We start from the raw sequence: 26,208 nt of genomic DNA, 5'->3' as shown, positions 1-26,208 counted from the left end.
ATAAGGAAGGGGAAGGCTTTCCAATTAGCTCCTATATTCATCCTTGTCTCTCATCTCTCTCCTATCACAGAAATGTTTAGAAAACTGGATACTGAAAAAACTGGAACAATAGAATTGAACCTCGTTAATGTAAGTTCATTTAGCTCTATAATGCTTGTTGGTGGTGGGGTTTTTTTTGTTTGTTGGGTTTTTTTTTCCTGAGGGGAGAAGGGGTTTAACAGTAAAGACTATCTTGCTCCATTCTGTCTATGTACTCACATATATGCTAGATTCATAAAGCTTATGTATTTATAAGCAGTCTTAAGACAGGTTACCCTTTTTAAGATCTACCTACATCACAGTGTATTCTCCTAGCAGACAGACAAGGTTACTGTAACCCGATGTGACTTATCACTTCCTGGCAGTAACTGCAGCTGATACATGTGCAGGCTTCTTTCTGCCTTTTTTGTTGCCAACAGGATGAAATGTAGGTGCAGTAGTGACTCATGGTGTTGACCATGTCTGCTTCCTTCTGCACCAGGCGTGCCCTGTAGAAAGGACTAAGTTAGGAGAAAACTGCCCTCCTACACACATTCAACTTATTACCTGAACATAACATTTCCAGACCTAAATGAGCAATGTGCAAAATCATCCCCAAACTCTTCTGACTTAAATGAGTTATATATTTAAATCATTCAGGAAAGACCCTAAAATTATTTCACTAACAAGAGACTTTCTTCCTTATGCTAGAAATAACTTCCTACAGGTATTTCTACTAAAGTTAACCTTGGGCCATTTTCCTCTCTCGTTACAGTGGCTGTGCTTTACTGTCATTTGAGCCACTGCCATCGGCTCAAGAGACCACAGAAAGAGCAAGATCAGGTGACAATGAAGCAAACATACAAGTAATATCCCAGCATTAATGTGCCTTAACATACACATGGCAAATTTTGCACACAGTTATACAAAGGAAAGTGTTCTACTTCAACAACAGAAGAATCTGTTATGGGTCTGAAAGTCTTTTATATGCTACTACATATCCTCTCTACAAAAGCTTTAATTTAGTATAAATACTCAGGTCAAATTTTGAAAATACTGCTTTGCAAATATCTTTGTATTTAAGGTGTTTTCCATGACTTCTGGAAGAAAGCACATTATAGCCTGACAGTCTGGTGCTTTTTCAGTAACAGCTCTGCTCCATCCTGTGTATCTGAAACTAGCAAAGGGATAGCATTTAGGAAAGATGCAGGCCCCTTGTATGCTTTCTGTCAAGCTACAGAATTATTCTGGTTAAAAATTCAGTGAAGAATTTGAGCAGCAAGTATGTTTGACCAAACCAACAATTCTTTGCCTCCTGACCACTGAAAAGCCTGGAGCAGGATGCTGTTAGCACCAGAATCTTCCAAGAGAAAGCCCCTGTCTTCAGACAGAATCTTGATTTCTTGTATCTTATTTATCTTCCTTTTGAAAGACAAGAAAAGTATTTAAATAAAAAGATAATAGTGGAACTTAAGTTTGCAAGACTACTATTCCTTTTACAAATAAGCACATTTTTCTTAGACTCCCACTGAGCACATGCAGAGTTTTTCTTGTCAGGAATAGAATATGTTGTCTTTTAAAGGCAAAAACCAGCATTCTGGAGCTGACCAGGCACTGACAGATGCTCTGGCTGTATGTCAGCTGATGAAATGCTAAATAGTCTGATACTTTATCTGATACTGTAGAAGATTAATGCTTAAAAAAGCAAAGGTTTCCAAGACAGGTAGTTGATACTATATACCCCATAGCCAACCTATTAATATCATGAGGCTATGAACATAAGCAGACTGCTGCTTCCAAGAGTTTTCACTACTTAAGTTTACTTACCTAAGGAATTGTGTCCTCCTTCCTACCAACAATTTGTGTATTTATAGGCACCTTTTCAAAAAGCAGAAAAACATGAGGCTGAAGGGTGAGGCAGTGAGACACTTCACTAAATAAAGATATTAAATATTGTACATTATCAAATGATTATTCCCAAACAGACAGATATAAAGGATAGTTCCATGGGAAAGGCTTTATTAGGAATATACTTGTACCAAGTTTTTTTCTTAAGTATGTTCCTTAGCTTTTCAGGTTTACAAAGGCTATATGCAACTAAGAGATTTGGCTCAATTTTAAATGCAGATGGTCTTGAACAAACAGGGGAGGAAAGGTTCAATTTAATACAGAAAGTAGGTGAATGTCAGCATGATATAGGAAAGCAGCATGTTTTGCTGTTAAGATTTTCAGATGGTTCAATAAAAAATTGACACTAAAATACTCAGAGTTAAAGCTTAAGAGGAGAGAGAAGTTGAGTGGTATCACAGTTGAGTAGAAACAAGTAAGTTGTCGTGGACTACAGAAAGTTTCTACATTTAGTTTTCAAAGTACAAAATACAATAAATACATGAGACCCTTTGTAAAAAGAGGAATCTAAAACTACATTGTCTGTTACAGCACATAATATTTTGAATATATGGAATTCCTAAGATGCTACAGCATTTTTTAAAGTTATTGCTTAATGGATTGGTCACGTGGCTGTCACTGTTCAGATGCTTCTTCAACAAACATTCTGCTTCCAGCAATAAGCATTTGGGTGCTGCGCACATACTTTTAATTTCTCCCATCTGGAAAAAAACTCACGATAAATTTGGACGAAGCCAAGTTGTCTGTTTCACGATGATTCCTTCAATGGTAAAGTGAAAAAGTCCTTGTATTTAATGCAGAAAAACGTGAAATTCTTTTCTGCTGCTTTTGAAGAAATCACAGTGGGTACTTGAACATAATGGCTTGCTTAGACCAATGGCAGCAGAATTTCATTTGCTTGTAAGCATTATTTCATCTTGTACAATGCCCTCATCCATTTGCTAATGCATCAATCCTTCATTTGTTTTCAAAGCACATTCTTCATAGCTTTCAAATTACATTGTCATTGAAACCAGTCTCGTGATACTGGAAACCACACAAAATGATTTTTTTTTTGTAAGTCTTCCATGATTAGTACTTCAAGAATCTGGCTTCTGTGCTACTTCATGCCAAGCTTCTTTGTCTAGGTTTAATCCTTGGATACAGCTAAGGGTAAAACAGAAATAAGATTTTAAATTTTAGTGCTTTAAAAGGTTACTTTTATAAAAGGAAAAAGAAAAAAAGAAAACCCACTATTTGGCAATACAATTCTAATGTAATCTCTAGTACCAAAGTATGGCTATTAAAAACACCCAGAGCACTAACAAATATAAATTAGGCATCCTTAGGCAAGCTTAAAAAATACTAACCATGTCAGTACAAAAGGCTGGCACTGAAAAGTAATTCAGTACCTTCAGCTCTACTCAGCTGGGTGGGCTAGGGAAAGCATGGGGCTTTGTAAGTTAAGAGACTTTTGTGATCAATGAACTAGAGGATTTTTTCCCTGATTTATAAAAGAAATAGAGAGGTAATTCTGGTTTGCTTTCTCTTAATGCCTATCAGCCTTGACAGGAAACATCTGGGTGCATAAGAACCCTGGCACTGTAGGAGCTGTGGATAGTGGGTGGCCAGATAAATTCATTTGACTGCCCAGCAGTAAATCAGTAGCTGCCACTTTTTGGCCCCCAAGCTCTGTGCTGCTCACACATTCTGTCTGCACACAGAGAGGTCCAGAGACAGACTCAGCTGCAGGGTGACGATGGATGGGGGACAGCTCAACACAGCCGTGCTGGGATGCTTGGCTCCTTGGATCCCACTTGTAAAGGGCTTTGGGAACAACCACGGTCCTGCAAAGCATGGCCACTGGCATATAACAATAGAAGGATCCACTTCATACAATTAGGAAAGATGAATCCTCCATGCTCTAAATGGTGTCTGCATTGTGGGTTGTTTCAGCTAAAGTTCGCTTTAAACATGCCCTCTTCTCTCTTCAGCCAGGCTCTGGCTTTCTTTTCTTCCGTGGTCAGCTAATGATTAAGGGAAGACCAACAACTTCACCCACAAGGTTTGTCTCAGCCTGCTACGACTTCACCACTAGCAAAGATGAAGTCAGTCAGTTAAAGTAGCACACCACCTGATAGTGTTCAGATTATTTCATTTGGTATTAAAAGTCAGTATTTTGACAGTATCATCTTATTTGCATTCAGTTTTAGAGTGCTCACACAACTCAGGGAGCTAGTGAGTCACTAAGAAGGGCAGAGTACGGATGCAGATAATGTCATCCTGGTTTTTATTCAGCACACCTAACTGCAAAAAGATAAAGCTGCTATGATAAAAATAACTTAAGAATATACCAAACTACCAAATATCTTCCTCTGTGCTGAATATCTTAGCCTAGATTTGAGCTGCTATATTAGGAGTCCACTAATTGCTTCTGAGAATAACCACAAAATGCTTTGGTAGCCCTAAGTAGCATAACAGAACAGATACAAGAGAGTAACAGTTAATATCGGTCTTGGGTAGTTTTCCCCAAAGCTTGTTTGGATTGTGCTGTGCTTAGAAGGATGAATCAGGACCCCCATTCTAAGCTGTGTTGCCTTGTGCTTTTTATTCCAGAAGCACAGATACTCCTTGTGTTCTTACACATCTGTGCTCAGGCTGAGTGCACAAGCGAATGAAGCAGTAGCAAGTGCCTAATTCACCCTGGGGCAGGGAAAAAAAAAACCCAAACAACCCACAAGCTGCCATTTCTGACCATGTTGTACAGGGCTGATGGCTGCTCTCAATTTAGAAACGTTCATGACTGGAAAGGAGAAAACTGAGCAGAAATACTACGTTAGGGAGAATTTGACAGTACATTGTGGGCAGGCCTGACCTGAAAGTCATACAGAAATTAAAACTGATTTTGCATTAGATAGAGTCGCTCTGCAACACCTAACCAGTTTAAGAGTAAGGATTATCTGCATGAGGAAGGAGGTTCAGCCTCTTTCAAGCATCATACATCAAATCGGCTAAAATTCACAGCAGTTAATCTTTAGCACTGGCAGAACCTCTTATCTCCAGCAGCAGGGCAACTAAATATGTATGAAAAAGCTTAATGGAATTTTTTATACATGTCCATCTGCTATAGTTTTCTAGCAACTCAGCCATGAGGAGAAGCGTGGGGACATAATTGAAAATATGTATTATTTGTACACAGTTGATTTTAATAAAAAGGTAGTACAGAACATGATGAGGAAAGGAGCGGTCATCAATTAAAGGCCTTTGACATATTGTTAAATATTAATTAAAGAGCACAGGAGAAAAAGATCTGCCTTTATTTGGCAACACGATCTCTCTTTCAACACTAGCAAAAGATAGCCATAGAATTTTGCAGTGTTTGTCTTTAAACTCTGTGAAACCATCTCACATCACAAGGTGCACTGTGTACACCAGGACAGGGAAGGACTCATGACTCATTCTTCATACAGGTTTAGTTTAAGGCCCTTTGTGCTAGTGTATCATATTCTTAAAAAAGGGAAACCTTGTTCTGTTCACATGCTCAACAAAACCTTATGCACACATCCCGTTCCGATAAAAGTTTTGGGTGGGTTTGGTTTTGTTTTGTTTTTTTTCCTAAGATGGTAAAATAAGGTTCTATTAGAACCTGTTACATATAGCAGGGTAGTGATACATGCTGCTCTTTTATCTACCCATTAATATAATCTATGTTAGGTATCTAGACAGAGGGCATTAACCCACTCTGCCAAGGTGTTCAACTCCCCAAAGGAATAAGTGGAGAACATCCACTCCTTCCTCTTGACTTTTGAAATTGCACCCAGCCAAGATGCATGAGAATAATGCTGCATATACTCCACATATCAGGGTGGGTTTTTTTGACTCTGGAAATATTAAGGACTCACCCCTAGGAGGTTGCGGGGAACGTAGCCTTCCTTGTCATTCAGCCGTGCCCACCACCACTCAATTTCATCTTCATCTTCCCGGCGCAGGATTGTCATGCAGTCTCCCTCTTTCATTGAAAGCTCATCATCATTTTGAGCCTCATAATCCCAGAGTCCATAAATCACTCCTTTGTTCATAATCCCCATTTTCTCCTGGACTCCTGCAATGTTAAAAGCACAGAGCAGCTCAATACGACGACGGAAAGGCGACAGGGCAAGGAACAGCCAGGAGGGAAAACGGGGTGACAAGTTGGAAAGAGTGCTGTACTCTAATTTTTAAACACTGACTTCAGAAACACAGTTCTGTTAAACTGCATCTGGATCAAGGTGTTTTGGAGTACATGCCTACGTCTTGCAGATGTTTAGAACTTGCTCATTTTACAGCTGTAGCCAAATACAAAATACTATTCTTTCTATACACATTCCTCAGTTTCTAAGCAGCAAACTGGAAAAGGTACCTTAATCAACCGTAACACAAACTTTCTCCTAGTGAATTATTCCATTTTAAAATACTGAATCCTACTGGATAGAAAACTAAATGCAATTTTGCTTAGTCCACAGATTTTGATGCTAGTTAAACAGGTTTCCTCCCTTCATAGAGAAAATCATACACTTGGCACCAAGAGATGTACTTTTCAAGCTCAGTGAGGAGATTATTTTGAAATATGCTGGCTGAGCAGCTGTTAGAAACTCACATCTTGCATGTTCCACAAAAACGGAAAAGCAGTATTACAGCTTTTTACACTGCTATTACTCTAGCCTCCTGCAGGTAGATGACACTCCAGCTACTAGGTGCCTAAGGGACAAGAACTACGTACAAAACATGCAGTCAAGTACTTTAAAACCTCATGACTAATAGTCATTGCACCCCAGAGGGAATTCATTCTTTCCGTTAAAAGATAGATTTGATTCAAATTGTAAGACTACAGGGAAACTAAATTTAATATGGGATTTCTTTTTAAATACAAGAGGAGAAAAAGGCCAGAAAGATAAAGTCAAATTCAGTGCTTACTAAGCTCTATTAAGACAAACTTGGCAATACCTTTCTTGGTTCTGAATTAGAACATTAGAAAATAATCTTCATTTAAAGACACCAGGTAACAGATATGAACTGTCTACTGAGATACCCATACGACTTTTGGTTTCACGTAAACCTGTGTAAGATTCACCTGATCCTCACCTCACACTAATGTATTTTTCAATGCACAAACCTAACTCATTTAAAGGTTTTTAATGTAGGGAAATCTTTTGTTCCTCAGATTTTCTCTATAGGTTGAATATTATGAAGTTAGTCTTGCTGGACCTCATTCTGTGACTAGCAGCTGGCTAAAACCTCTCTCTTTCCAAGAGGCACCCAAGGCATGGGCATACACCTTAAGCATGCAACTCACCACTCCATCCAAAAATACAAAAAGTGCCCGCTGAGTCCCTAGCATGCTCCAGAACTCAGCTGTCATCACCTACCATATAAGAACTGGGAGCACTGGGTGTAGCCTTCCTCCATTTCCTCACACTTGTCTGCAGCTGTCTGCATGTCACTGTAGGTCATGGCAAACACAGCTGCACCTGACTCCACCAGGAACTTGCACACCTGCACGTTATTGCACGATGCTGCACAGTGTAACGGGGTCCTGCAAGCCAAGAAGAAAAAGATGACACGTTACTTATACTGCTTGTAGCAGTGCTTACTGACTCCTGGGAGCAAACCACTTTTATGTGTGACTTCCAGCAACCCACACTGTGTCATGAAGGGTTCCCACCAGAAGCACTTAACCCAGGATGTCAATAACAATTGCTTTTCTCAGATAACAGGCATTACCAAGAGCTGCTTGAACCCTAAGTCTAGGTTTCCATATGGATCTCTAGTTATGCTACATCTTTATAATCCATTAACATTTTAAGAACACTAAGACAATAAAAATTAAAAAATAAATCAATATTAAAAACACACTCAGAAATCCTCCTCACATCATGTCTCTTATCATCCAGACAATCACTTCAAGACTTGACTTGCTGACAAGTGCAGGTAATTGGGATAACTACTGAGCTTAGGGACCACAAGCATCTTTATTCAGGCTGAGGCCTTAGACACTTCTGTTACAGGCAGAAGTAACAGTAAAATCACTGACCCCTACGCCAGCCTTTTCCAAATAAGTTCCACAGCTACCTGTAAGAAGGATTTGTAACCCATTATCAGTTGCAAGACTAGTTCATAGGTTGTGTTTTTCTGCTTTATTTTGGTTTTGGTGGGTTTGTTTTGCTTTTGTGGGGTTTTTGTTGTTGTTTGGGGGGTGTTGCTTTTCTTTTTCTTAAGTTGTCTGACCATTGGACAAAGAAGAGGAGAATTTTGCAGGGCTACATACTGCCCATAGCACATGTAAACTATTGGCTGTCTCACAGAGAAGAATTTCAGCAAATGGCCCATTATGCATAAACTGTCTTCAATATCTCAAAGGAACAGAGTGATTTCCTGACAACTGTACCCACACTCACACTTTTTCCATACACGGAACATCAGTATAATTTTGTTATTTTCTCCTCTGCATGTTCCCATATGATCCCCCACAGAGCTGTTGCTCTGCTGTGGAAAAGTCACTGCCAGCTCTATAGGAGCAAAGTGAGGGACCTTCTGAGGGACCCGTAGCAGCCAATCATAGGTCTCTTGTGACAAACACCTGTAAGGTACCATTTAATGAAAGCCTTACCATCCATCACTATCTGCAGCATTCACGTTCACACCAAATTGCACCAGGAACTTCACGATTTCCGTGTGCCCAGCACACACAGCGTTGTGCAGCGCAGTAATCCCTTCATCGTTGGGCATGCTAGGGTCTTCAACCTGTTCAGTCAGAAAAGAAGCCATGCACGTTGTGGTGAAACACCTGACAATAAACATCTCTTCACGCATAAAAATTAGTTTTCTTATTCTGGAATATGATTTTCAGCCATATTTCTAAGGACACAAGCAACAGGCAGAAAACTACAGCAGTAACTCTTGCGAGAAAACTCACAACAAGCTTGCAGCCTCTCTTTAATAGTGAGAACCTAAAACACTTCAGAGAAATACTATCTTGATAACTTATTAAAGGCATGTATGACAAAGCCTATTTAAACTGTAAGCAAAACTGGCATGGATTTTACTTATCAAATTACCTGATAATATGCCAGATAGGGGATGAAACGCTACATAAAAAATTAGGAAAAAGTCCTGCAAATTTGTAGCCTTGATGCTAAATACCCAGCATGGATTTAACACGCTTAAAATCAGCATCCAAGTGGCCATGTGCAGCTAGGACTTCTCAAGTGCAGATTTAGTTGTGGACTATTATTTTTAGCTTCCTCAGCCCAGAAAAGCTTCAACTTCCCAGTTTGAACCAGGATAGCTATTCCCTCTCTTACAAGTTTGCGTTCGTACCTCATAAATTATTCTCTGCACTAGGTCAAACTCCCCTTCCAAAGATGAATCCAGAAGCAACGCAAGGGGATTGAATTTCACTCTCATTCCATGCCCAATTCTCTCAGAGCCAGTTTTACGCAAGTTTGTCCTCTTCCCCTGTGAAAAGGTAACAAGTTACAGGCATTTTTTTCCTAGGAGGAACAAGAATATAAAATTGCATATTTGGGAATGACAGCAGAAATGACCAATTAAGACTGTTTAATATGAAATTTAGACTATTTTCTACCAGTGCCCTGTCACATTAGGAATATAGTAGGTTACACACATTATGAAAGATCTCTGCCTTTATATCTAAACAAGGTCACTAATCAACTGAAATACAAAAGTCACCTTGATCAAACACATCAGCAAAACAATAAACTCCATAATTCCTCAAGATCAGGCAAAAAAAAAAGAGCTTTTTTTTAATTCAGACCACTTCAGCATTAACTCTCAAAGCTGTTACACAAACCAAGCAGTACACTTCATGAAATAGGAAATTTAGCAGGAACATAAACAGTTATGGAAAACAGTTTTGGAAAGAATATAGAACCAAGTGCAGAAACGCTTTAGATGCTCCCAGAGATACTGGAAACCAAGTATTTCTATAGCTGAGTTTGTACTCTTTCCTGTAGGGAACACGCATGTATTAGCTCAGTGCTCTCCCCAGCTGGCTGCACAGCACCAAACAAACACTATTCACAAGGGGATGGAGATTTCTGACAGATGTCCAAGCAAAGATGAATAGAAATGACTCATGTTTTGAAAGAGCAAATGTGAAGATATAAGAGCAGATTCCCAAAAAATACTCTTTTGATATTATAGATAAATCAACAGGCAAAAGTACAGGCTCTTTAAAGAGCCTGTCAGCACAACGCAAGTATTTAAATATGAAATAAAAAAAATCGGGCCGGTTTCTTCTCTTCAGTCACAGAATTATTACAAAACCAACAAGAAATGAGTTCTTACATTTTAGGAAATCCTACTGCTCAAGTTTCCTTGTAAAAGGGAGCAAGGACAAAGCATGAAATCACGCAATGACTACTTCATGTAGAAATTACAACATTAAAAAGCACATTTAAAACTTTTAATTCCTATGCACTGAAGTGACGGAAGAAAAAACACTTTCATGTATCAAGTTACTAAAATTCATGATAGGTTTTAAAAGAAACTACTTGAGGAACTGAAACCAGTCAGCATTTCTGTTCTACAACAGTGAGATACCACCGTACCCCGCACACAAACTAAGTTTCAAAACAAACAAGATGGTAAAACCCTGCCTACCCTTAGCCCAAAGAGACTCCATTTTGATGCAACTTGAAAACTGACTGATGTTAAATCAGGTTCCAAACAGAAATTCAGTAAACATTTCAGAAGAAGAAGTACATGCAGTTGATGTCTATAAATGAGTTTTTAAAGCAGAAAATAAAGAAGTCTGTTTCTCCGTATTTTTCAAGCAAGGCACTTTTGGATAAACAAACGCAATCCAGGATTAAGATAATTAGTTTCCAACTCATATCAGCAACAGTGGGAAATGCTTGTGAAATCTGAATCTGTGCCTCAAAAACACTTTTTATTTCTTTTAAGAAGGAAGTGTAGTTTGGGTGTAGTAGGCAGACTTCTATAAGGAATGTTCTTTACAGCCCAAAAGAGTTTTACTGTTTACGTATCCAATGCCATTTCAAATTTACCATGTCATTCATTCTAGAGACAGACTTTTCATTACTGTCGTTCACTCTGGAGATAAGAGCATCACACAAATAGAACAGATACCCACAGAGAGACTTCCAGCCTATTTGTGTGACTGTTCTCCTGCATCTGCTAAAGCTCAGCAATACAACACACAGGATTTATGGCAGAGCTTCAGATGTCTTATTAACAGGGCACCCAAGTTGTAGGCTAACTCGTACTTACAGGAGGCAAGGAAAACTGTCCAGTAACTTCAGGAGGCCTCATATTGAGTGAGTCCTCTCCCAAACTCTCTGGTTCCCCTGATGGATAGGGGGGTGGTGGGTATGGAGGATATTCTTCCATGTATACCTCCAGTGGCAGTGAAGCTTCTAGGCTTGGTTCTTCCATTTTCAGCTGTGTGAGTTCATCACCATCTGATACTCCCTCAGGTACAGTGTCCAAAGCTATGGAGGGAAGAACAGCTTCGCTCTGATCTGCTGGTGTGTTCTCTGGTTCCTCAGCGATGGCTGGTTCTGGCATAGAAGCAGCTGTTTCTTTCTCCGATTCTGCACTTAGATAAGGATTTGGGATCTCCACTGGGCTTTCAGGACTGGCTGCTGATGCCGTCTGTTTGGAGGGATGTGATGGAGCTGAGATAGTCTCCATTGCAGCCAGAGTGGTCCTCTGATACAACAGCTTCTGAATATTAGGCCCATTAGGTCCTTCTGGCTCAGTAATGGAGCTACGTTTCTTCAGTGGTCTGGGCGCATTGGACAGCTTTTTCCGTAGTGCTTCCAGATCAGCATCGCTCTGGTTGCGGTACGGGTTGGACAAGAACGGCAGCAATTTGGTTGGGCTAAGAGGACGGGGTATTCGCTCTGTTTCGTGATTCTCATGAGCAGAAGCTGTTGTTTCCATCTCAGGTTCTGGACTGCCTGGCTTGCTTTGGAGGTTTGAGTAGACATTCTCCGTCTGTGGCAGCTGATTCTGTACACCGGCTCCTGCCATCACAGGCTTGCCATACACTGCAGAGAGGGGTGGGGAAAAAAACAAGTGTGAATATTTGATCAACAAACCTAAAAAGAGCACGCAATCCAATTCACCTACATAGGGCAAAGGAGCACAACAATATGACAACTGAACAGAACCAATCTGGTAACCAAGTTTACTGTTAGTTATCTTGCAAAAGCAAGACAAATATTTGCACTTTTTGTTAACACTGATATATAGCATGTAAAATCCACCTAAGATTCTTACTGCTGCACTAACCTGCTTAATTCCCTTGAGGAACAGTTTTATACCCACAGATAAGGTGGAAAGTAGATCTGTGATCTATCTGAGGTTTTTTAAGACAGAAGAGAGGTAGAGAACCACATACTTACCGCTTGGGAAGTGCGGTGCTCTGGTCTGTGCCCTTGTCAAAGCGCTCTGCACTGCCTGCTGGAAGTTCTTCCCAGGAGTCTGCTGTTGCGTGTACATGCTGTAAATTGAACTTGCAGCCACAGTTTGAGGCTTTCGAAACGGTGGGAGTGAGGCCTCTTTGGACGGCTGAGGGGTAAAAGGTCTCACGGCAGCTGCTGGGGGACTCTCCTGTTTGGAGGAGGGAAGAATTTGATCCTGGCCAGAGGAAGGACCCACAGGAGGTACAGAAATTCTTTGCTGGATCTGCTGAGGAGGATTGGAAGGCTGCTGTGCCACTGGTTTTTGTTTGTTCCCCATAGTCACAACAGCCAAAGGCAGCTTCTGCAGGTTTCCATCAAGCTTTGTATCAGAAGGTTGCAGATGACTGGCTTGACCAAAGTAAGGCAAGTTTATCTGTTTTGGTTTAGTGGGGACAGGTGGTGGTACCTTTGTTACATTTTTATTGGCTGCCTGAAAGACACAAAAAGAGTTAATTAACATTAAACAGCAAAATATGTTCCAGGAGTTCTGCTGTGAAGGACCCAAGATTCTCAAAGAAAGGTAGAGTATCTCGCATTTCTACTGCTGTTGCAATACTGTTCACGTCATCATTGGAAACATGAAGAGACTTCTTGAAACATTTTATCACCATAGTTGTTTACACTTAGAACCCATTCTCTTCAATTCTTTCTGTAGCAGTTCTGTTTAAAACATCAAGCAATGGCAGTGCACAGTAATTTCTCTGGAGATGGCAGAGGCACTTAGCAGCATCTGGAAGCAAGAAGCTTCTTTTCCAGCGGAGCACTTATCCCTGGTTCTTCTATGTTACTTCACCCCTACCTGCTCAACCATGCCCTCGTGACAAGGTTTAGGTGGGCAGCTTGCTGCAGCCAAGTGTCTGAAGGATGTTGCTGCACTAAACAGTGAAATGAGTGTGTAAATTTTTAAAGACCCATGCAAATGCCTCTGTGCATGTAATCGTTGGGGGATTTGTGGGGGGGAAAGTGTATGCATACACACTAGTACAAATAACACAGCTATTTCTTTGTATTCAGTCAAAATGTAGATTTTCACCACAGTGACTTTAGGGAATGACTGAGTTCCCAACCACCATTAAAAGCCTAGAATACTTTTTTCCCTTATAAGTAGTCTTTTAAAAGAAGACCTAGGTACTTCTCCAAGAGTTTCCTGACAGTAACATCTGAAGAGCTGTGTAGTAATCCCTGTCAGATGGAACGCAGTAACTCAAGTTTCCTGCACACCTGTGCTTCTCGCAGGAGATCTTCACTGCTCTGGTTCTTTCTCAGCGTGCCGAGCCCAGCAGACTGGTCCACAGAATCAAACATTGAGAATGGACGCACTTTCTTCTCTTTGTCTCGTAAAAAATTTTCTCCTTCAGCTGCTGTTACAGAGAGAGAGGGGAAGACTTTAAAAAGGAACAACACAACTGTAGGAATAAGAGTCCTGTTCTGTGCAATACTCAAGACTTGGGATGTTTTTTGTATCCATCCTTCCCCTGCGCTAAGGACCCAAGGGCCTGTCAAATGTTGTCTCTTGCAAACTGAACAGGAGCATGTTTTAAGGCATTAGTATCTGCTTCACCACCTGAAATGAAAAAAATCTCTGCAACACCATACTAAAGCTCATATGGCAATGTTCTTTAATTTTTGTGTGTGTTCTCAAATGAATTCTACATATTTACTGAAGCGTTTAGAGACTGACACCATTAACTAGATTCTCCATATTTTAAGATTAGCCAAGCACATAAGAACATACCTTGTCCTTCACTAGTCACAATTCCTTTTCCTGAAGTCAAGGCTGAACCCTGACCAATATGATTGTCGGCATTTGAACTACTCCAGTCAGTGGCAGATGGGGGAGGTTTTGCACTGGGAACTACAGAACCTAGGAAAGAACAAGTGGAACAGATTAAGCTAAAATAATGTTTCTGCGGTCTTACTACAGGTAGGTTTTTCGGTAAGAGTCAGGTCTAAACAGTGCACAAGTATCATATCCAGGTGAACCGCTACAAATTTTATCACTTTCGGTTTTTGTTCATTTGTTTTATTTATTCATACTGTTTTATAAAGAGAAAGCAAAACCAAGCTCAGAAACAACTATCAAAGGAGCAGCAAAACTATTTGTCCTTGCACATTTGCACTTACCATCATTCAAAAAAAAACTTCTAGACTGGCTTCTTTCCAGTTAGCAAGAAACTTCCCTTGGATATTTACAGTAAAATAAAAGTGACAGGATGGTAAGAAGGGATGCATTAAAGCAGAAATAGATCCTGCTGTGATATACAAAATATTAGAAAAATCATTTGTATGTTCAGTGTGCACACAGGCAGTGCATTAAAGCAGATTTTTACATTTTCTGGAGTAGATGTCCAGCCTGATTCAAAAATAGCTACAACAACACTTGAAACTTGCTGTTAGTTTCAATATTTCACTAAATTATCTCTATTAAATTCTAAGTCATCTATTAAAATAAGTAATATTACATTCAAAGAGTAGTGATAAGCAGCAGGCAAAAAGTTTCAGTCTGGTAAAGTATGAGATACTATCTCTCTAGGAAAGCAGTTGTTTTACCCAAATGCTAACAAATGAGTGAAGTTTTAAGGCTGTAAAACAACTCAAATTGCTCACTAAAGAGCCTAAGTTTATAACACACGGAATCATATAATTTCAGTGCTTATAATATATATTCACTAGGGCAGGAAAGTTGCAAGCAGCAAGACTGACATCTCAAATAATACTTTTCTTTAAAAAAAAAAATGACAGAGCTAGTAGTTAAGAAAACACAACATTTCTGGATAAGAAATATTAATTGTAAGCTGTTACCTGCCGGAACCTTAGCTTGTGAACTGCTCCCACCTCTCATGTTGGGCAGAGTTTGTGTTTTCAGTGGACCATCAGGTACTTGCAAAGCTTGTGTCCCATCTGAAAATGCTGGTTTCACCAAAAGTTCAGGTCTGGAAGCAATACGTGGCATAGTAGAGGACTGGATATAAGGACCTACTGCTGCCACTCGACTTGGAGCAGAAGCCACTGGCTGGGATAAATTCCCATCTGAAGAAACCTTCGGAGTAGGGGAAAAAAAAAAGAGAAAGAAAATTTAAATAATGTTATGGTGCAGTACCCATCTATCAGAGTTTGAAACAGAAATCAAGAAGGATAAAACAAGTAGAAAAAGATAGAGTAAGTAGGTTAACACCAGCGTACCATGAAAAATACAAGACTATCACCATGTATGGATAAATACAAGTCTAGCATCCGAGCAGCCCGCCCTACAACCACATTTTTACTTCAGACTGTATGAGCCACAAATGAAATTAATTGTTATTAAATATCCCACACTTACTGGTAAGTTCTCTTTCTGTTGCAGAGCTGCCTTTTTCTTCCACAGGCGTTCTCGCAGCTCATTAACACGCTTGTCCATGACTGCCACCTCCGAGTTGCGCTTGTTCAAACACTCCCTCTGTTGCTGCAGCTTGGCATTCTGCTCCTGGTTCAGTTTGTTCCTCAACTGAATAAATTCACAAAGTGGGGGGGGTGGGGAGAAAGAGAAAACAACAAAAATCAAAACAAATTAACTTTCAGGATGGGGGACAGGAAACAGTTACAAAGAAAAAAGCCTTCTAAAAAGTCAAGTCATCCTGGCAAACTCAGATTATTTTCTCGGGAGAATATGTTGGTTAGTCTCCAAATTTTGCAGAAAGGAAAGGTATAAACACTGCGTGCTCCTTCGCCTGTTCACCTAGAACCCTGCACAGCTGGCCCCCTCCCCTCAGCACGCAGGCAGCCACGCAGCTCTGCCGGGAACAGGAGCAACAGGATTTCATTCAAACAAGGCAAGAAATGACCCAACTAACTTTTAGCCCTGGCTCACAAGCCGGCTTTGCATCGTTACCTGCAGCTCCTTGTACAGGCGGTCGAGCTCAGCTACGGCGGACTGGTTGTCGTGGTAACCGTCAATCCGGCCGTTCTTCAGCATCTCCAGTTGCCTGGTGAGTTCCTCTACTTTTGACACCGCCAGCACCAGCTCGCGCTGCTTCTGCTGGAACAGGCTGTTCATCTGTTCAATCTCCTCCACTGCAGAGGATGAGAGAGCACAATAGCTGCCCTGAGAAACAGCCCAGCGTGGGCTGCGGCCCAGGAGGCGGCGAAGGGGCCAGGGAGCAGCGCCGGCTGCACAGAGGCGGTCGCAAACTCACCCTCCCTGTCAAACCAGCTCTTCCTTGAAGCATTTGTCAAAGCAAACGCACGGGCGAGATTATATAAATGGGGTCTACTTAGAGCACTAATGGGGAACGAAAAAAGAACATACTTCGCTTTCTGAAGTATGGAAAGAAAGCAAGCCACGTTACAGGGCTGAATTTCATCTGTAGAAACCTAAACTCACTTCATGCTGAATTCCACAAGAAGACACTCACTCAACCACAAGGCATATTTAAGATACTTAAAACTATGAATTTAGGTCACAGGAACTCAATGACAAAACACTTGAGCTGTTATATTAAACAAAGACTCGGAGGGCTTTTTAGGGTCTTACAAACAGCTGCCGTCAGCTGCTCCCACTGCCAAAACTGCTGCGTTATAGAACAAAGTTTAAGGAATCAGAAAGAGTTCAAGCAAATACTGAGACCAGACCTGCTGGGGAGCGTGCAGGGAAGCAGGCACACATGCTTTGAGAGCTTGTATTACTCTACCATCCTTGTATTCCTTCAAACCGATGTTTATTTTGAGCAACAGAACCCAAACAGAAAACACATTCTCCCCACAGAAAAACACTTTTGCTTTATCTGTAAAGCACCATACTTCCTAATAGAACAATACATGTTTTCATTTGAGTCCAGCTGGAGGTGACAAGTTCTGTGCAATATGTATAGAGGAAGAAAAGGTAGGCAGGAGAATGTGTGTTGATATGAGGTCTGAAATAAATTATGTTACATCAACATGCTGAACTGCAAGCACCCAACTAGTACTGCAGCAAGCAGGCAGTAGTCGGATTTCCATAATTAAAAAGAAAATACTCGGCCAGTTTGGCCGTTAAGTTAGCTCTTGCATAAGAGGCAACGTGGGTATCACACCAAGCTTTGTTACAGGTCAAGAAGAAAATAACACTAAATGTGTGAGGTATTAACATCAATGATGGAAAAAGCTACTATGGTACACAAAGGTATTAAAGTAAGAAAAAAAAAATCTACACTGTAATTAAAGAGCAGATATAGCAGGCTCAAACACAAGTTGCCCTTACAGGATATTTTAAAATATAGTAAGAAAAACACATTTTGTTCTAGGTCATTCGGGAATTTTCTTGGTAAATACAAGATGTGAAATTGTCAAGATTAACATTTCCTGGAACATCGTAACTACCTCCTCTGAATCACTGAAATCATCAGAAATTTTAGAGTTCCAAGAACCACCTTTCACGAATTAAAAAAAAAAAATAACAGGCTGCTTTCCTCAAATCACCAACTCACCTAATTTCCCATTACTGAGTCTTTTTTGCTCCACATGGCCTTTGAGTGCTCTCACTTTCTTGAGTTTGGCTTCCTGATTCTCAGCAATTTCTTTCAATCGCTTAAGTTTTTCCTGTTCAGCAGCTTGCTGTTGCTGTCGCTGGTCTTGCTGTTTCAGGAATTTCAGACGCTGCTCCTGCAGTCAAGACAAGGGTAGATTATTTTTTTTTTTAATCAACTTATAAGCTACTGACAGAAACGGTCTCAAAACTGAAAAACAATCAGCACAGCAGCTCAAATCAGCTTTAGCCCAGTATCCTGACATCCCAGAGTGTAAAGGGAAGTCTGAGAGAACAGAGCAAGCACGTAATGATACTGTCCAAATACAGTCCTCCAGGTATAACCATTCTGTAGTACAAGAAGTGACTGAAACAGAGGTGGTACCCATGTCTCACAGCCCTTGGTAAATTCTTCATCATTGAAATTACTCAAAACCCTTTGAAGGCTATGAAAAACTTTGGCATTCATGTTCCATGACATTTGTCAATCTCATTTAATCATTATTTGGCTAAATACAATTTCCTTTCTACCTTCTCCATGCTGCTTGTACTGTACAGATCTCTGCCACGCATCACACTTCAAACAGCTGTAAGTCATGCTGGACAATATTAAATACTCTTTATACAGAAGGTATTCCATAAACTATTGATCATTTTCACTCTTTGTACTTTCACTAGCTCTGCTAGAGCCTGGAGATGGGAATCACTGTACACCAAAGCTCTGGAAATTTGCCATTTCCTGGTAAAAAAAAATCACCCTTATCACAAGACAGAAGAATTCAAGACATGAGAAAACTTTCCTAGTGACCTGGCCCCCATTTATGCAACAGACAACATCTCAGTGGAGTGATCCTTTTGCCTCTCCAAGAGTATAAGGGTAAAATAACGTGCTATCAGTTTCTGTATACAGATTTCTATAGGTTAGAGCTAAAAGAAACCACTAGATCATCCACAGAGACTTCCTTTCAGTCACTGGCTTCCAGTTCTGGAGACAGTAGGTTATTCTAGTGGCAGGAGAACTACTGAGACTTTCCCATGCACCCACTAACAGCCAAGACTATCATTGCTTACTAAGATTAGAACTCAACACTTCTTAAAAACAAAAAAACCTAAGCCACAAGTCATTTTTAGAAACAGGGACTCTCATGCACTTTGAATCAAAAAAAGAGGAGCAAAAGTCTGAGCTTGCCTCCTGGAGAAAGCCAGGCAGCACCTGCAATGTATGCACTAGTTTAGAGTCAATCCCACATAGGAAAATGTCAAAAAATAGCTATTACAGCTCATGTCTAAAGAGAAAGTGTGTATTTCCCCCTCAGAGTCTATTTTTAATATTGCATCTGATTTCAGAAGGCAGGAAAGAGGCAATGAAAAGCCTCTCTTTGGAACAAACCTGCCTTCCTGGATATCCTTCAGACAGGCAATATTAAATCAAAAATTCTCTCTGGCTGACACCCACATGACTCTTCTTCTGCAAACCACAGGCAGACGACACCTACCTGATAGGTAGCATCCAGACTTAAACTTTTTTTTTTTTTCCATCTTGCATGATTCCTTTTATAGAGAATATATATATATATATATATATATAATGTTTCTGGTTTCATATCTATAGTGACTATAGCATTATTTCTGTTTAGGAGACCAAATTACCATGACCCGTGAGTGAAACAGCCAAAGGTTATGAAAGTTAAGGCTTCTCTTCTCTATGAAACACTGATCTCTGTTGGAACCAAGAAGAGGGCTACATTCTACCATAGCAAATTAATCTGGGCAGAATAGGTATTGACTCTGCTGCTCAAGTTCAAGTGAAAACTCTGCTCACTTGCCCGATTTCTTACATTTATATTTGCATATTCTTCATATCACTTCTTACTATAAAACAGAAATGAAGTTTTATTGGCTATTTTGACAGGCCACTTTTGCAGATGCTTCAGAACCATTAGAAAGCCATAGTTCGAAACAGTCCCAAGATACGCATAGTGAAAGCCAAGGGAACCAAACAAGATGCTAAACATGGGGGGCACAGAGCTCAGCTATCTTGAAAGGAGAGTGAGATGGCTTCTGACAGAGCAAGAGGAGCAGGACAAGAGCCTCAGAGCAGCCTTCTTCCCCTGTAGTGTGCATCTGAAAAGCACGGAAACACATCCATCCAGACATCCAAGCGTTCTTCAGGACGGGCTCGCATTTAACAATTCTGTGTCAAAAGCAGCATTTTCTGTTATATTTTCAGATCTAGTGAGTACCAACAACACCTAAGTCAAATATGAAATTCATACCACCATTCTGCAGATGCATTCAGGGTATTTTTTCCCCTAAACTACTCAGAAGCATCTTTCGTACTTTCATTAGCTTTTCAATTATCATTCAGCAAGCATTTTATAAATCACTCCTCTAGTTACTTTTATCACATACATGTTATCTTCTCCAGACAGCTGCCCCAGTAAACCATGCACATTGAACTCTATCAGGAGAAAGCAAGATATCATTACAGGACAGCATTATATCCAGAGACAAAAGTGTTTTTCAGTGATCAAACCCGTGAATGGCTGGTCACCACATGGAACACAAATAGGCCTGGCAGAGCCACCAGGAGAAATGATAACATATTCATTTTATATGCTCTATCCTTTTAATTAGCTATACATTCACTTCCATCACTGGCATTATTTTAATGTTTTACTACTGGATATTTGTATAGGTTGACTTTCAATGTTAAAAAGAGGGAGCCAAAGAAAGGGTGCTCTCTGCTTATAAGAGATGAAAAACCTCCAAATCCCCAGCCCTCCCTCCACCTCATGTGACTCTTACTACCTTTGATCCTGGTTGTAAACAACCTCATTCCAAACTCACCTTATTAGCCAGCATTTGCTGTTGAGCCTCAATTTGTTGCTGCTGGCGTGATGCCATCTCCTGAAGTTCAGCCAGTGTCATATCCATCCTCGGAGCAGTGACCTGTTTAAGAAAACCCAGAGCATGCTAAGTCCAGAATTTTTGATTTGGCTAGCATGCAACTCAATAGAGCTGCTGCAGAAAAGTATTATCAAGTTACTTTAAAATATAACACCACAACTGAATATCCAATAAATTAGAAAGAAATAGCATATTTCAATGGTAAAAGTATAAATAGTTGTAAGCTCATACATATGCGTAGCTCAATCCGGCAACACACAAGCTGACATCTCTTGAAAAATTAATATTTCTAGCAAAATCCCAGAAGCATTTTAAAAGAGGTGTTCCTGAGCCCTTTATAATTAAGTTCAGCATGAATCAGCTTTGACTGACTGAGCCTAGAATGTTCAGCACATGGCAGGATGGATCTGTGGTTGTAGGTGTATCGCTGCAATTCAAAGCACTTCAACGTAAGTTGAAGAAAATGGAAAGTTTAAATATAGTGGTGGAAAAAATCCCCACCACCTTCAAAGATAGGACTATTATTACGCTAGTTATCTATTCACACTTTTCCTGAATCTAGATTCAATCTTATATCTGTAATTATATCTTCTGGAGCATGACTAAATGACAGACAATGGATTCAATGCCAAAATGCTAACTGCTCTCAACTTGAAATCTGGAACTAAAGGATCTCTGACACAAAACTGAGTGTGAAAATAATCAGTGAACTGAAGGAAGAAAAATGAGCTACACTTTTCAGTGGGAGTAGAGAAGGGAAAGTATACTGAATTTACTGCTCTGAGATCACCCATACAAACACAGATATGGCAGCCAATGTATCTCAGAGAGATCTTAAAAACTGAAAGCAAGGGTGATAACTTTTAGAGGCCTTCTGTCTATTTTAAAGCAGTCATTAGCAATCTCTCCAAAAGAGTCTCTTTGTTTTCAGGACAGGATTTGCACCAGTATCTCAAAGGAAGGGCAGCCTCCATTTTCACTATACTGGCCATTGCACCAGGCACTTACTCCATTCTCTATTCTTCGCTCACCAGGCACTTTCACACCATTTCTTTTTAAGGCTGGATCTTGAGACCTTTGTCCAGTCCCTATATAGAAATACAGGAAATACAGGAATAATCAAAGATGGTAAGGTATTTTAGGATTTTTCTTCTCCCTTCAGACGCAGCATTCAATACAAAAGGAGAAAGAGTACAATCATCTGGGTTTAGAACTTGCACACCTGTTTCTTCCCATGTGCTTACCGCTAAGAGAAACTTAAAATGTTTTGTGTCATCAGTTACAAAGAGGTTGCTGTTGAATGTCAACATTTATTTTTTAAAAAATAGGACTGTTTAAAAACAGACTAACCAAAAAAAGCTTAACCAATAGTATGCTATTCCAGTATTTCTCCCATGGTCCACAAGCAGTTGGCCCCTAGTAAGTCTGCATTACAGATGCATAGTCACAAAAATACGTTGCCATATGCAAATGACAACTCGTTAATTCAAAAAGAGTCATTTGGACTGGTGACTTTAAACCAGCATTTAGATGTTGTGGTGAATCCGAGAGGATTCTAAAGAGATTAAAATGGGATGTACAAAAAAAACCTTGAAAAGCAAAAAGTAATTTTCTTAATAGGTTTCACATTTAGGTGTAGAATGCACAGATACCATATTCTCAGAGAACTTGACTAGGTAGTTCATTTAATGCTATTACTGAAACTAATACATATGTGTAGACTGTGGAGAATCATCGAAGAACCCTATCTTGTACAACGTATGCCAAGTTTACCACCCTGGTAATTATCCAGGTGAAACATCTTAAGCCCAAATAATACATTACAATACTGGAAAACAGTTCAGTTACTAGATTTAAAAGAAGATATTATCATAGATCCCTAGATATTTAGCTGTGGCTAATACATTTAACCCAGGATGCACTTGGATGCTTTGGTGATGACCAGCTCTAGAAAACCTGCAAAAGTTTTAATTTGGTTTTAACATCCCCAGATCTGAAAAGGGAAGATGAAGTACTTACTAAAATGAACAAGTTTTCTGTTACTAGCATTCTCTATTCATAAGAGAAGAACAGTCAAACCAAAATGGGCTGCAACACCATACTGAATACCAACATTAATAAATAACATACGGAAGCTGTTAACCTGGAGGAAGGAAATGAAACTTAGACAAATGAACCAGTTGAGATCGACACCTACCTGCTTCCCGGCAGGGAGAGCGTTCATGCCGAAGAAAGAAACGAACCTCACTTCTCTGCATCCCAAAGCGCTGCAAAATATCCAGCATCCGTTCATTATCAGCTATGGGACGTTCTGAAAAGATAAAAAGCCAGTTGACCATTACATCTCTATGTAGCTTGGGCACATACCAAAACAAAACAAAAGTATCTGTCCATCATCTTTGAACACGTGTTCTAACTCGGTGCAGCACATGCACCTAACCCTTGCCCTCACCCAAGGCATTTCTACTTTTCCCTTTGGAAAGCACTGCATCACTCCTTGCCTCTGAAATTAAACCAATACCTCTGAAAACCAGATACGGCTCTTTCAAAATCTACCCCCGAAGGGAGAAGCTGAGGCACCGTCACAGCCCAAGGGGAAGCAAACAGTCAATTTAGAGCTTTTGGCTCTAGTGCCTTCGCTTTGTGTTTGCAAATGATCTTAACCAACTCACCACCCCAGGAAACGTGCTGCTGTATCTTCTGCTCCGCTCCTGTGGTACCTCGAACTTCCCTCAGTCATTCCCACCCCTTCCTCAAGGGTTCCTCTGCCCCGATTCCTACAGGGACTCATTTACTTCCTATTCTAACGAGAATTAAGATGCAGAGATAAGCTCACAAAGAGGAATTCTTCTCATAATGCTTCCCTAGGACTGGGACTACAGCCCCTGTGTTCAAGGTCAGGCAGAAGCTCTCAATACCCCAATGAGGCTCCCAGGCAGCACCCAACAGGTCTGATCCTCAGCGAGCCACCACAGCTCCTGGCACTTTAAGTGTTCTCCTACAGTTCCTGTCAGTCATACATCCAGCTCACTCTCTCAGGCAGCTCACTTGACAAAGTTCAGATGACAAGCATTTCAAAAGCCACGCTTCTGATAAACCTAGAAAAGCCAAAACTATTTTGGATTCATGGCTCAAAGAAAAGAAAGTTGAGACAATGAAAGGTGATTTCAATCAGAACTCACTATTCTTTTCAGACACTTAGGACAAAGTTTCTTAAAAAGTCACATGCACAACATCCACTTAAGTTCTTTTCCTGCTCTTGTTCTTAAGTTCAGAATCCAGTCACATCTCTAATTTTTAAGCCTCACTCGTTGCATTTTGATATTGCAAAAATCCAGTGCGAATCTATATTTACTCCCTTCATTTACCAGTACTCCTCCCTTTCTGTATTACTGTTCTTCCAGATTTTACACACTTCATAGCTGAGCATTCACAGAGAAGATATAGTTAGAATTACTCATTGGCCTCTAAATCTTACATAAAAGCAATTGCTTGTATTATTCTAGACATTTTACCAAACATTTTTATGTCTATTTTAAAAGGGATGGCAAAGATGTGGTCAACATATTATAGCAGTCAACTTTGTGTAGTCAGGATATTGTCATAGTATCTTATGACAACATCCAGTACCCATGATGAGGTTAGATCCATTTCTGCTGGGTGCCAAACAAACAGAATATATTGTTCCTGGCCTGAGAAATAAGAGAAGCAGAAAAAGATTGAAATTAAATACCTCCACTTTTGCACCACTGTTGTTTTCCTGACATTACTTTTGTTGAATGTTTCCTTTCATTATCTAAGCAAAAGGAGCAGGAAGAGAAAAAAAATCGTAGAGCAGTTCATTCATAATCAATGCAGAGTCTTTCAAAGTCAAAGTTGGTGCTAAGTATAAATGTCTTCAGTTTCATGAGTAGAAGGGATTCTAACATATGTTTTCAGCATGTGAAAAGCTCTTTTCAACATAAGTGTTTCTTTAAAAGAAAAAGCTGCAGCTGTGCTCAAGCAATCTAGGAAGGAAAATTTCTGGAGTCACTGTCAAAAGAGATTAGCTTTACAGAATAAGCAAGTAGGTCACTGTTACAGAAAAAGCAGTCTCTTGGCGGTTACTTGTCTAGACAGCTAAAAAAGCTCTTCATCTGCTAAACCTTTTTTCAAGAAAAAAAGAAGGCAAAAACAAACAAACAAAAACCCCAACACTGCCCCTGTCAGATTTCCATCTTAAAGAATATACTGCAAGCTTATGAGACAGATTTCTAGCAGCTCGGTAATACTTCAACTGAAACTCTATAATCAAGGGAGATGCCCTTTACACAAGGATTCTGTCAACATCACTCAGTGACTTCAAAGGAAGGTCAAAAAGATTTTCAAATACCAAACAAAACTACATTTGGAAAGCTCGAGAAGAAAGAAAGAAGAAAGAACAATCAGACTTTTTTTTTTTAATTCCCTGCCTCATGCAGAAGAAAAATATATATATATACATGCACACACCTTTTGTTTGCTTTCCACAGTGGCCAAGGTAGTCACCTCACAGAATTCTGGTAATAGGAAGATCAAGAAAGTTTGCCCTGATACTCATCACATTTCAAGGAAAACTGGGAGGACAGGGAGAACAGAAAACTTGCCCCCTTCAGGGAGCAGAGTGCCTCAAGCACATTTGCAGCAATCCTTCAAAGTACACTTAAAAAGGTCTGACAATAGAAGCTAAAATTCCTGAGCAAGTGTCAGAAAGAGACAAGGAATCTAAGAAGGATCTCGCTAATTGAAGTCTGAGAAGTCACTCTCCACCATAAATCTTTTGTTTCTACCCCAAAAGGTTAGCTGCCCTGAGAAATATTTGTTTTAAAATTAAGTTTAATTTGTTCAGTGTAAAATGAAAACAAAATAGAAGTCATGGCACATCTTGGCAACACAAGATAGCAAACTTTACTGACATCTAAAATAAGGCTATGTAAAAGCTACAAGTATTTCCCTCTCCTGCTGCTGCCTGCCCTGCACAAAAAATATCAAAGATACCCATGAAAACGTATCTTACAAATGTTTGCTACTGGATGTTATACAGATGGTTGAGAAAGGGTATGTTTTGCCCAAAACAACACATACTTCATCCAGTACTCAAGTCTTTTAATGCTACATGATTTGACACTACTGCATTTTTTTTGCTACCAAGTACAACCTAAAACTGTGCACAGTTTCACATACACACACACACACCCCCCAGTGTTTGCATACAGAAGTAAATAATTAGTAAATACAACTGGATCACTGAAGGGAATGAGAATAATTTGGTTTCTAAAACAATTGTCCAGGTTTGCACTGTATAAATGATTATACTTTTTTCAGCTTTATGACAATAGTTGTGCAAGAAAAATTTAGATATCTCTTATCATGGTATCACATGACATGTTTGCAAAGACTAAT

At 39.9% G+C, this 26,208-nt stretch overlaps 2 protein-coding genes across 5 annotated transcripts in view; one reads left to right on the top strand and one right to left on the bottom strand.

Annotated features, from left to right (window-relative positions):
- CAPN2 (calpain 2) overlaps nucleotides 1-1,492 on the top strand; it is a 30,487-nt gene extending 28,995 nt beyond the window's left edge. Inside the window, exons 20-21 of the mRNA XM_065834510.2 lie at nucleotides 71-129; nucleotides 794-1,492. Coding sequence (XP_065690582.1) covers nucleotides 71-129; nucleotides 794-817 — 83 coding nt within the window. The 3' untranslated portion in view covers nucleotides 818-1,492. The remainder of the gene's footprint in view (nucleotides 1-70; nucleotides 130-793) is intronic.
- Nucleotides 1,493-2,010: 518 nt separating this feature from the next.
- The window catches only part of TP53BP2 (tumor protein p53 binding protein 2), a 46,378-nt gene continuing 22,180 nt past the window's right edge, over nucleotides 2,011-26,208 (bottom strand). For 3 of the 4 annotated variants that reach the window (XM_065834847.2, XM_071805953.1, XM_065834849.2), the window contains exons 3-18: nucleotides 22,985-23,098; nucleotides 21,796-21,875; nucleotides 20,728-20,829; nucleotides 17,840-18,014; nucleotides 16,267-16,448; nucleotides 15,718-15,882; nucleotides 15,198-15,435; nucleotides 14,131-14,259; nucleotides 13,617-13,756; nucleotides 12,336-12,825; nucleotides 11,197-11,978; nucleotides 9,262-9,399; nucleotides 8,552-8,685; nucleotides 7,311-7,477; nucleotides 5,808-6,007; nucleotides 2,011-3,072 (exon numbers count right to left, since the gene is read on the bottom strand). In XM_065834847.2, the coding sequence (XP_065690919.1) occupies nucleotides 3,031-3,072; nucleotides 5,808-6,007; nucleotides 7,311-7,477; nucleotides 8,552-8,685; nucleotides 9,262-9,399; nucleotides 11,197-11,978; nucleotides 12,336-12,825; nucleotides 13,617-13,756; nucleotides 14,131-14,259; nucleotides 15,198-15,435; nucleotides 15,718-15,882; nucleotides 16,267-16,448; nucleotides 17,840-18,014; nucleotides 20,728-20,829; nucleotides 21,796-21,875; nucleotides 22,985-23,098 (3,278 nt within the window). In that variant the 3' untranslated portion in view covers nucleotides 2,011-3,030. The remainder of the gene's footprint in view (nucleotides 3,073-5,807; nucleotides 6,008-7,310; nucleotides 7,478-8,551; nucleotides 8,686-9,261; nucleotides 9,400-11,196; nucleotides 11,979-12,335; nucleotides 12,826-13,616; nucleotides 13,757-14,130; nucleotides 14,260-15,197; nucleotides 15,436-15,717; nucleotides 15,883-16,266; nucleotides 16,449-17,839; nucleotides 18,015-20,727; nucleotides 20,830-21,795; nucleotides 21,876-22,984; nucleotides 23,099-26,208) is intronic. The other variant, XM_065834848.2, reaches the window with a different exon arrangement.

The sequence above is a fragment of the Patagioenas fasciata genome, chromosome 3 (genome assembly GCF_037038585.1).
Source record: "Patagioenas fasciata isolate bPatFas1 chromosome 3, bPatFas1.hap1, whole genome shotgun sequence".
NCBI classification, from domain to species: Eukaryota; Metazoa; Chordata; class Aves; order Columbiformes; family Columbidae; genus Patagioenas; species Patagioenas fasciata.
The sequence above is the reverse complement of the archived record's forward strand: the minus strand, read 5'-3'. Positions and strand labels throughout refer to the sequence as shown.